The sequence below is a fragment of the Arachis hypogaea genome, chromosome 12 (genome assembly GCF_003086295.3).
Source record: "Arachis hypogaea cultivar Tifrunner chromosome 12, arahy.Tifrunner.gnm2.J5K5, whole genome shotgun sequence".
NCBI lineage: Eukaryota > Viridiplantae > Streptophyta > Magnoliopsida > Fabales > Fabaceae > Arachis > Arachis hypogaea.
Genome location: NC_092047.1, coordinates 107,358,510 through 107,370,937, shown reverse-complemented (window position 1 = coordinate 107,370,937; position 12,428 = coordinate 107,358,510). Strand labels below are relative to the sequence as shown.

The 12,428-nt window shown below is 38.7% G+C and overlaps 1 protein-coding gene across 1 annotated transcript; it reads right to left on the bottom strand.

The window, feature by feature from the left end:
• Positions 1-3,176: 3,176 nt before the first annotated feature.
• Positions 3,177-3,662, bottom strand: LOC112730477 (uncharacterized). The gene has a single exon (XM_025780559.1). It carries the CDS (start codon positions 3,660-3,662, stop codon positions 3,177-3,179), a length of 486 nt encoding a protein of 161 aa, XP_025636344.1.
• Positions 3,663-12,428: the final 8,766 nt, after the last annotated feature.

Genomic DNA, 12,428 nt, shown 5'->3' with positions numbered 1-12,428 from the left:
CTTGGACCGATTGAGTCTCTGGAGAGGGCAAATAAAAAACTCTCTTTCTTTCCAAGTGCTGAAGGGGAAGATTTACTGATAAACCAATCCTTTAACATCTCCCATTTTATCAACCAAAAATCCTTCAAGAACAATCCGAAGATTAATCCTCATGGATACGATTTTACAGCTTGGTACCGACGTCTTGAACCTACCAAAAGTGCTGACTGGAAAGCTTTAGGCATCCACGAACTACTAAGACTTTCCCACTTCTCACTTACCACATACCCTTGGATGATCGGGGCTGTGACCTATTTCTGGAATAGAACAACCAACAACTTCCACCTTTCATGTGGAATGATCGGAATGTCTCTTCTGGACGTGGCTGCTATTACAGGGTCCCCAATCAATTCTCTAGACTGTACTCCTGACATGCAGTCGAAGCGTCAGTACAATGTGGTTTTAACCAGTTCTTACAGTGACTTTATCGCCCATAACATGGGTGCAGAAGGTACGAAAATCACTGAAAATGAACATGTTGCCTTCCTATTTTATTGATTAAATGCCATCCTATTCTGTTCTCGAAGTGTCCAAATGTCGAAATTTTACCTTCCTTTAGCCGTTCTTCTCCACGAAGGAAAAACTCTCAATCTGGCCAAGCTTCTTCTAGGACATATTTTCGAAGAACTTGGTCAATTTGTTTGTGACCTTCGAGACAACAAGATCATCAGTACAGGGGCCCTCTATGGCTTCTTCAACTATGGCTTAATGCCGTTTTTGAAAATTTCATGACAAAGTCTGAAGGCGGTAGTACTGATAAGCAGTACATTGATGGTTTTCGATTGTCTGTATTCAAGCCCAATTTTCCAGACACCGAATCAGATGAAGATAGATTTTGGGCTGTTTTCTCTCTTTTCCATACTTGTAAAGATTTCGACAATGACTAACTCAATTTTACTCCTTTCTTGCGTCACAATCGTGGTCCTGCTTGGTTGGAATGTTTGCTCTTCCCTGATACAAATGAAGCAAATAAACTTGCAAATCGAAGTTGGGCGAACATGTTGGCTGTACAAGTAATACCAATAGGGCTACCTTTACATAAGAAAGAAAGGTTCAAAATTACCATGTATGCTCCACATTTGATAGCCAGACAATTGGGATTTTTTCAAGCCATCCCAACGCCACAACCTCGAAATGATGATCCTTTCTACCACATTACTTTGACTACTCAAGAGGAATTTAATTCTTGCCTCTTAAAGAATCAACAGCGCAGGGACCGTTTCAATTTCGTGGTGTACGATCGCAGCTTCTATATTACCAAATTCTGTTTTGAATGGTGGGCTACTTACTACTCTGGATACACCCGTACCTTGGAAAAAATTCAACAAACTGCAATTCAAACTACCCCTGTTGTTGAGAGTTCTCCAAAAAGAACTCACAAAAGGAAGGCTGAGACTGCTCGACCACCACCATCCAAAAGTAGAAGAACTCCTACCAAAACTTCTCGAAAGGTAATAATTTTACAACTTCCCTTTTTAACTTAGGATGTACCTCGATTCATATTTCCTTAACCATTCTCAATTCTGAATTTCCTATCAGTTGATACTACAATCATCAACTGAGAGTTCTGAAGAAAGTGAACCGACCAACAAGGACACTCTCGCTGCCTCCTCTCAATCGGAAGACGAAGCCGATTCCGACTCTGGTTCTCAGTCAATACGAACATCCAGACTCCCTCAGGTAATACAATTATTACTACACATACTTTACTTAATTTAAAATAAAGTTTACACTTATAACTGTGTACCTTCTGTTCTAGCCTGTCAATGTTACCCACTCGACTTCAACTGTTGGGATTCTTGATCAATCAATTCTGCCACAACAACATGGTCAAGAACAATCTACATCACATGACTCCATTCAATTCTCAGGACCCGTTCAACCAATTCCAGCCTCTTTTCCACCTATTTTTCATACAACACAGGTAATTAATTTAACAGCAAATCCCTTGCAACACTCTCCAGAAGAAACCCATAGACTTGAAACAACTTCACCAAACGGTCAAACTGTCCTAATTGAAGAGAACCAAGCGGTCCCAGACTCCGATTCTGCTTCTAAGGCTGCTAACACCACCAATTCAGATTCTTCTCGATCCAAGATTTTAGAGACCCTTCCAGAGTTGCAACATGATCCTTCACTCCAGACCCCTCCGGGACCAAAACCAGGGACATCGAATGTTCCTACCACTCCAACTAGTGCTACCTTGGATGACTTGCTTTTTGTTATGAATAAAGTTATCCAAGAAAACAAAGTGCCAGTACCTGTACCAGCAATCTCAAGGCCTGCTACATCAAGGCCTCCAATCGAATTAGAACCTGACACTCGGGAACAACTTCGATCATTCATCAAACTCTTGGATCATCCACCTACCACATGGGTTAATGACCCAATTCTCAACAAACTCTTGGAAGATTGTTTGAATTCCTCTTTTGAATTCCCAACCAACACACCATATTCTGCTTCAATCCAAGAATTTAGACAACTTCTTAATGATAGCGTTGCATCTCAGTTTCAACTCCAAGAAACTGAAAATGAAGAAGCCACAGCCAAATCTAAAATAGAAAATTGTCTTGCAACTGCTCAACCAATCCAGGCCTCTCGTGAGGAGTTTGATCTGAGGATTTCCCATGCTATTTCTGTTCAGGCTTTTCATGATCAAGAAGAAGCAAGACTCGAAGCAGAATTGGCTCAGATTCAGGAACAACTTGCTATCATACGCCAAAATCGAGCCACCATAGCCAAACCTCTGGCTGCAGCCCAACAAGAGCAACATCTCCTTATCCAGAAACTTGTCTCAATTGACATCGAGCGGAGAGAATATGAAAAACAACTTGAGAAAATCCAAGCTGACAAATTCAAGCAGATTGAAATGCTTTCAATTCTGAAAAATAAAAGGACAAAGTTGGGCTCCAATTTGGCAAAACTATTGATATCTTGAACTTCTTTTTATTTTTTATTTTATTCTTGTAATGATTTCTACCTTTTCTGAACTTATGCATGCTAAATTTCTATATTCGCCAGCAATAGAAATGTTTCAGATAGTTCCCATTAATCGAATTAATGATTTTCCCTGATTCGATATCTTTAACTTGATAGGCATTTTCAGAATATATCCCTATCACTTGAAAGGGACCTTCCTAACTATGGGACCACTTACCCAAGAATCTTGATTTCTTTTCCATCGGTAAAATGACTTTCAAAACTAACTCACCTATCTTGAAAGATTTCTCCTTAATTCGACGATTATAACTTCGAGCAACACTTTCTTTTTGTCGAATTACATTATCAAGTGCCAAGATTCGCTCTGAGTCTAACTCATTTAACTCATCAAATATTGCATTCCAATAATCATCGACTGTCAAATCATTCTGTTTTGATACTCTTAAAGTATTCAAATTAATTTCTAATGGTAACACTGCATCATGGTCATACACCAATTCATAAGGTGAAGTCCCTATCGAACCTCTTGGTGAATTTCGATAAGCCCATAATACTTGACTTAAAGTCTCATGCCATATTCGAGGTTTATTCTCGATATGCTTTTTAATCAAGCCAATCAATATCTTATTTGCTGCCTCTACTTGCCCATTAGCCTGTGCATAATAGGGAGTTGAAGTAACCATATTAATGTTCCTTGAAGCCGCAAAATTTTTAATTCGCTGGCCAGTAAACATAGTTCCTTGGTCAGTACTTAACGTCGGAGGAATTCCAAATTGATGGATAATATTTTTCCTCGACAAAGTCAGTTATCTCACTTTGACCAACTTCTACTAAGGAAACTGCTTCAACCTATTTTGTGAAATAATCAATAGCCACTAAAATAAATTTGTGCTTCTTCGATGAAGGAGGATGAATCAACCCAATTAGATCTAAAACCCAACCTCTAAATGGCCATGGCTTTATAATCGAATGCAATTCAACTGCTGGAATCTGTTGTATTGAACCATGTCTCTGACATTCTTGACATGCTTTTGCATAATCAATACAATCTTTTATCATAGATGACCAGTATACGTTATTGCGACATAACACCCATCTCATTTTCTTTCCTGCCTGATGAGCACCACATATTCCATTATGAACTTCACCCAAAGCAGTATTCTGATCTTCTCGACTTAAGCATCTTAACAAACTCCCATCGATCCCTTTTTTGTACAACTCATCGGCCATTAAGACGAAATTTATTGCCCATAATTTTTCTTTTCTGTCGACTGCAGTATTGGAATCTTTCAAGTATCGAGCAATGGGTTTCTCCAATCAAAATCCTCCCACTCATCCATACACAACACTTCTCTTTTATTTGCTGGTACTAAAATTTGATGGATACTAAATAATTTCTTAACAGTTTTCGGACCAACCCGATACCTCGAAGCAATTTGGGCTAACTCGTTAGCAATTTCATTATGAATTCTAGGGATATGTGATGTGTGGCAGAAGTTGACCAATTAAGGAATTAATAAACGAAATGCGTTGCAAGTACAGTCCTTAACCAGTTAAGATCTACCTCGTCAATTTAGAAAAGTTGTCACGAAATTTAGAAATAAAAATACTGGGAGTATGAGTTCTAGGTCGTCTCCCAACGAGTTGCAGGAAAGGGTGCTATTTTATTAACTAGAAATTTTCCGAAAGTTTGAGAATTGAATAATGATGAACAATTGAATAATTATAAATTAGAGCAATAAAAATAAACTAAGAATAATTATTGATATTCTAAATAAAAGGCCTTGACTGGAGAATTAATTAATTGGAAGTTCTATCCTTGTTGAGGTCTCTTAAGTGTAGTATTAAAAAGGTTATTTTTTTCACTTAGTTAACCCTTACTAAATAAAGGAAAGTCAAGTGATTAAGCTAACCCTTATTCGCAAATCCTAGTCCTCTCCCTTAGGAAGGTCTAGCGTTAGTAAATACAGAACTAGCCAACAGCGTTCAATTTAACCGATACTTAAGCTTTCCAACTCAAGTGTCTCCTCTTAATCAACCCCCATGTCAAGTAGAAAAACTACTCCATTGACATGGATATAATACTTATAAAAATATAAGAAGACATGATAAATTAAATAAAATAAAATAGAGAATTAATAATTAATTAAAAGTAAAGGTAACTCTATATATTAATAAATTCAAAATGCAACATACTTATCTGAATAGGGTCAATGATCAACTGAAAAGAGCAAAGGAATAGGGAAACAAACTAAAGTAATGTCTTCAACGGAGGTAATGATTCTTCAACATCCAAAATCCAAAGCAAAAGCATAAACTATCAATGTAAAGCTAATCTAGATTCAGATCTAAAACTAAAAGTAATCCTAATATCAATGTATCTGAATGTGTGTGGATGCGTGTTGAGTCTCTGCATGTTCCCTAGCTTTAGTCTGTGTTTCTGGGCCGAAAACTGGGTCAAAATGCGGCCCAAAATCGCCCCCAGCGTATTCTGTTATTTCTGCAGATCGCGCAGGTCACGCGTACGCGTCGTCCATACGTTCGCGTCATTTAGCTATTTTCCTTGTCACGTGATCGCGTCGTCCACGCGTTCGTGTCATTTGTGCAGACTCCAATCCACGCGTTTGTGTCAGGCACACGTTCGCATCGCTGCGATTTCTTCATTTCGCGCGCTCGCGTCAGTGTTCGCTGGTCATCTCCTTAGTTTCTTGTGTTCCTTCCATTTTTGCAAGCTTCCTCTCCATTCTCTGAGCCATTCCTGCCATATGAAGCCTGAAACACTTAACACACGGATCACGGCATCGAATGGTATAAAGGAGAGTTAAAATGTACTAATTAAAGGTTTCTAGAAAGCAAGTTTTCAACCATAAACAATACTAGGAAGGAATTATAAAATCATGCAATTCATATGAATAAGTAGGTAATAGGTTGATAAAAATCACTCAATTAAACACAATATAGATCATAAAATAGTGGTTTATCAACCTCCCCACACTTAAACATTAGCATGTCATCATGCTTAGCTTAAGGAGATAAAATAAATGAGTAGGGAAATGTAAGACTCATGCAATGCAATGCAACCTATATATATATATATATATATATATATATATATATATATATATATATATATATATATATATATATATGCAACTATATGATTCTTGTCTACTTGGTTAAAAGTAAATAAGTTCTTCAAGACAAACATAAATCAAATTCCACTAATTCAAATTATATAGTAAAAACAGGTAATATTGTAAGAAGACAGCTCATGAAAGTAGGGAACATAGAGTTAAGCATTGAACCCTCACTGATGGTGTATATGCACTCTAGTCACTCAAGTGTATAGGGTAATCACTCTACTATTCTCTAATCATGCTTTCTAAATTTTGTTCTTCACCTAACCAATCAACAATATTTAATGTACTAATGCAAACATCATGAGGTCTTTTAAAGGTTGTAATGGGGCCAAAGTAGGGGTAAGGGTATACATATGGCTAAGTGAGCTATAAATTGAATCTTTGACTAACCTAAGCTCTCACCTAACATACATACACTCTATATAACTCTAGAATCATGCCTAGCTACCCATAATTTTCCCATTTTTGCATATTTCACATACTCATGTATCAACTTTTCTTTCAACTTGTATCACATATGCATTGATTTTTCATTAGACTTAACATTGAGGTAATTTTATCCCCTTATTTTAATTACTTAATTACTTGAATATTTTTGGATTTTTTTTCTTTCTTTTCAGCATAGAAATAAACATATCATTATCAATGCACATAGATTTTTAATTTCTCTAGTTTCACATGAATAGGTATCCAAATTCCCATTATTTTATCATGACACATTCCCTTATTAACCCATGTTCCCACAATCTTCCCATACTCAATTAACACACAAATTCTATCTTAAACTAACCAAAGATTCAATTGGAATATTTAATTATTTTTTTGCTTAAGGCTAGTAATGTGATAAAATATAGAACAAATGGGATTGAAAAGGCTCAAAGTGACTAACAAAGGTGATTGAAATGGTAGGCTTATTTGGGATAAGTGAGCCAAACAAGTAATGGCCTCAATCATATGCATGTATATAACACATTAAACATTGGACATATAGGATGGAACAAAATAAAGATTACAATCATAGAGAAGTATACATACAAGAATAATCTTTATGGTTAAATAATGTAACCATGTTATTAAGCTCAAGTCTTACGGGTTGTGTGTTCTTAGCTTTTTAACTATGTTCCAAATACAACTTCTAACAATTTTAACACAGAAAATTTTGATTTAAATTAGTGAAATTTTTAAAAAATAGGGTCTTAAAAGAAACTTATTATTTTTCAATCAAGTAGAACATACATACAATTAACCTATTACTATGCAATTTATCTTATCCTAAACAAAAGAGAAATTAACTAAATATCCTATTTTATTAGTGTTTTAAGGAAAAGAAATTACGTCCGGAAGTCAGGTACTGACCGACCTCCCCACACTTAAAGCTTTGCACCGTCCTCGGTGCCATTTGTCAGGAACAAAGGGGGCTGGTAGCAGCATCTCCACCATCGGGACCGTCATGGCTCCCTGTGCTGGTAAATGAAGTGGAGTCTGGGGTGTCTGGGTCTTCTTTAGGTGGGTGGTTACCAACAAGTAGCTCCTTGAGGTATGTAAATATGCGCTTGTTACGTCGCTCTCTTTGCTTTCCTTTCTGTTCAATCCGGTCTAGCCTCTCAAGTATCTGATGGAGCAGTTGGTTTGTTGAAAGTGATTGTGATGTGGAAGGAGAAGGGTTATCTTCTGCTGGTTCTGTGCTTCGGTTGATAGTAGCTGCTGGAGGTCTGATATACTTTCCGTTAGGGACGTATTGATCATCTCGTAGAATCATGGCCTTGGTGTCCCCAGCTCTATAGGAGACTCCGGCTGCTGAGACTAGATCTGAAACCAAGGCAGGAAAGAGTAGGTTGCCCGCAATTTGTACGTGTCCCATAGCATGCCGAATGTGTCTTGGTAAATTGAGGTGCTGGTCTGTAAGGATACACCAGAGTAGAACAGCCATGTTTGCAGTGAAGGAGGACTCATGAGTGCTCGAAAAGACGTAATGGGACATGATCTGTGCCCATACTCGAGCCTCCAAGGTGAGTGCTGAAACCAAGATTCGCTTAGGTCGAAAACGATAGTATCCATAGATCCATATGCTGTCAGGTTGTGCGATAACTCTGAAAACGGTGTCCCAGTCGAATTGGTATATTTGGCGCTTGAGTGAGGCTTCTTGAAATACGTCCAATCCTTCTGGAGCAAGAGAAAGATCTAAATCTCGCTGAATAGCTTCTTCTGTTATAGGGACTTGCTTCTGACGGACGTAGACAGACTACATGGTTGGCATGTGAAAATTGGAGTAGAATTCGACTACCCATGAAAGATTAACCTGCCATGGCTGTCTCCGTAGGAATCCCATTGTCTTCGCTCAATGCGGGGCTCAACAAATTCAGCAATGTTGGTCGGGAGGATAAGAAGCTACTCATTGTTATAATTACTCTCTGCCAGGATGGGGAACATCTGCTCACAGTAGCGGTTAGTGAACCGCGCAGTGTCCTTTGCTGGAAAAGCTTTTTCTTTTTCATCGACCTTGATGATCCTCTTGATTCGTTTTGTTGAGGATTTCACCGCTGTTGAAGATGGTTCCACCACTAATGCTCTTTTTGTTCCTCTCCTTGCTGGTGGTTTGGGAGTAGCTATCTCTTTACCTTCGTGGTGGCCATCCTGAAAAAGGAAAAAGAAAGTAATATGTGAAGCTAAGGGTTCGAGCAAGGGAGCGAATATTATGGGTGATAATCAATGCACGGTAAAGAAGGATGTCGTTAACACATGGTCTAAACTACATGTGAAAAGTTCAACAAAGGTAATATAGCAAGTGCATGTGATGGCAATTAAATGTAAGGTGTTTATTGGCATGCCGGCAAAGACATAAGTAGCATAGATTAAGCATTCAATGTCCAAGTTAGATTACCAACACTTTCAAACTAACAACCTGTTTGTATTGACAATTATATTTAATTAATAAAATATAAAAGGGGTTTTGTGAAAAACAGGCATGAAAGTAGTAGAATAGAATAATTAAAAATAATGTGCAATGCTATACGGGCTTTTTCACAAACACATAGCATGCATGGTAAATATGTTATTGAAAGTAGTAAATTGAACATGCAAGCAACCCTTTAAGAAGTAATATTAATTGTCAAACAATTTTACAATAGTTCACAAGCAAAATATAGAAGAAAATAATCACCTAATTAAATTCCTAACACCAATTAAAGGAATAAAAAGACATAGAAAAGATAGGAAAAGCATATATAGATAATGAAAGTGAAAAGAAAAAGGAAAAGAAAACATAAACATAAATAAAAGTAATAATGGAAAAATAAAAAGAAAGAAGGAAAAGAACCTTGAGAATGGATGTGAAAAATAAGAAGTAGAAAGTAAAAAGTGAAAAAGAGTAAGGAGGGAAGAAGAGACAAGAAAGAAATAAGAAGGGAAGAGAAAAGATTTAAATTTGGGGAAGAAAAGATATGATATTTGGCTGATCTGGATAATCTGTGCGCCACATGTGACGTGTGCGATGTTATTTGGCTGATATGGTTGACGCGGTCGCGTGGTGTGCGATGTTTTTTCAAGTGACGCAGACGCGTGAGTCACGCGGTCGCGTGACTTGATTCGTGCTAGTGGCGGGAGAGCACCCTCGCGTTCGCGTGACTCTGTTTCAAACTCATTTTACTAAAAATTAGGGTGACGCATTTGCGTGGGTGACGCGATCACGTGAATGGCCTTATTTTGGAAACGACGCGGACGCGTGGGGCACGTGGTCGCGTGGTAGGGCTGGTGCTTACAGCATCATTCCAGCCCCACTCCATCGTAACTTTCTGCCATACACTTCTTTTACGTCGATTTTTAGGGGCACGCGTTCGCGTGGGTGACGCGGACGCGTGGGAGGCTAATTTTTCAGAATGACGCGGACGCGTGGGTCACGCGTTCGCGTGGGAATGTTTGTGCCTAAGGCACGCCTCCAGCCACGCTTTCGCGTGACTTTCTATTTAATTCTCTTTTCTTCCTAATGCAAATATGACGCGGACGCGTCAGCGACGCTTACGCGTCGCGTGCGTTTTTTTTTATGCAGAATGCAACTGCGAATGCAGGCTATATGCAGAGATTATGAGAAGAGTCATTAACAAAAACAAAAATAAAGTAAGGTAAACTAAAACTAAGACTGACATGGAACGACCATACCATGGTGGGTTGTCTCCCACCTAGCACTTTGCTTTTACGTCCTTAAGTTGGACGCTCTTCAGACTCATTCTGCTTCTGTTGGTGGGTCTTCCAAGAGGAAGACCTCTAGTTCCTTGTGATCCTTCGTCTTCTCACCATGATAGAGCTTCAGGCGATGTCCATTGACCTTTAGAAATTTGGAGCTAGAAGGATGACGCAGGTGAAAAACTCCGTATGGTTCTGCCTTTTCTACTCTGTAGGGGCCTTCCCATCTTGATCTCAGTTTACCTGGCATAAGCCTCAGTATGGAGTTATAAAGAAGAACTAACTCCCCTGGTCTGAATTCTCTCCTTTTTATATGCTTGTCATGGACAGCCTTCATCTTTTCTTTGTATCTCTTGGAGTTGTCATATGCTTCTAGGCGAAGGTCCTTCAATTCTGCTAGTTGCAGCTTTCTTTCAGTACTAGCTTCCTCAAAATTCATGTTGCACTCCTTCACAGCCCAGAAAGCCTTGTGTTCCACCTCCACTGGAAGGTGGCAAGCCTTTCCGTATACTAAGCGGAAGGGGCTCATCCCAATGGGTGTTTTGTACGCTATTCTATATGCCTAGAGTGCATCTTGTAGCCTGGCACTCCAGTCCTTCCTGTGAGGTTTTACTATCTTCTCCAAAATGCACTTAATCTCTCTGTTAGAGACTTCTGCTTGTCTATTGGTCTGGGGATGGTAAGCTGTTGCTACTTTGTGAACTATCCCATGCTTCTTCAGTAATCCTGTTAGTCTCCTATTACAAAAGTGGGTGCCTTGATCGCTCATGATTGCTCGTGGTGATCCAAAGCGGCAAATAATATGATTTCTAACAAAGGAAACAACAGTGTTAGCATCATCAGTACGGGTGGGAATTGCTTCCACCCATTTAGCAACATAATCTACGGCTAAAAGTATATAAAAGTAACCATTAGAATTTGGAAATGGACCCATGAAGTCATTGCCCCAAACATAAAAAATTTCACAGAAAAGCATAATCTGTTGAGGCATCTCATCCCTCTTGGATATATTACCAAATCTTTGGCAAGAGGAACAAGATTTACAAAATTCAGCAGCGTCTTTAAAAAGAGTAGGCCACTAGAATCCACAGTCTAGAATTTTTCTAGCTGTTCTTTGAGGGCCAAAATGTCCTCCACTCTCATATGAGTGGCAGGCCTCTAAAATGGACTGGAATTCTGATTGAGGCACACACCGTCTAATTACCTGGTCAACACCACACCTTCATAAATATGGATCATCCCATATATAATATTTGGACTCACTTTTCAGCTTGTCTCTTTGATGCTTAGTAAAATTTGGAGAAAAGGTGTGGCTAACTAGATAATTAGCTACAGGTGCATACCAAGGAACTACTTCAGATACTGCATGTAAGCTATCAAATGGGAAATTATCATTTATAGGAGTGGAGTCATCCTTAATGTGCTCAAGGTGACTCAAGTGGTCTGCCACTAAATTCTGGTTACCACTCCTATCCTTAATTTCTAAATCAAATTCTTACAGCAGCAGTATCCAACGTATTAGCCTTGGTTTGGACTCCTTTTTAGCTAGTAAATATTTTAGAGCTGCATGATCTGAGTACACTACTACCTTAGTACCAAGTAAATAGGCTCGGAATTTATCTAGAGCAAAAACAATAGCAAGAAGCTCTTTTTCAATAGTAGTATAGTAAGATTGAGCAACATCTAAAGTCTTAGATGCATAAGCAATTACAAAAGGATCCTTACCTTCGTGCTGAGCCAGCGCTGCTCCTACTGCATGGTTGGAAGTATCACACATAATTTCAAATGGCTGGCTCCAGTCTGGTCCTTTCACAATTTGAGCTTGAGTCAAGGCGATCTTCAGCTTGTCAAACGCTTGCATACAATCCACACTGAACTCGAACTCAATATCTTTCTGCAGCAATCTGGATAAAGGCAATGCTACCTTACTGAAGTCCTTAATGAATCTCCTGTAAAAACTTACATGGCCAAGGAACGAATGGACTTCCCTCACGGAGGAGGGGTAAGGTAAACTAGAAATAACATCCACCTTTGCTGGATCTACAGAAATGCCAGTATTAGACACAACATGTCCTAGTACAATTTCTTGTTTTACCATAAAGTGATATTTCTCAAAATTCAATACAAGGT

Coding starts and splice junctions, on each gene's coding strand:
- LOC112730477 (XM_025780559.1), bottom strand. CDS start 3,662: ATGGTTACTTCAACTCCCTATTATGCACAGGCTAATGGGCAAGTAGAG.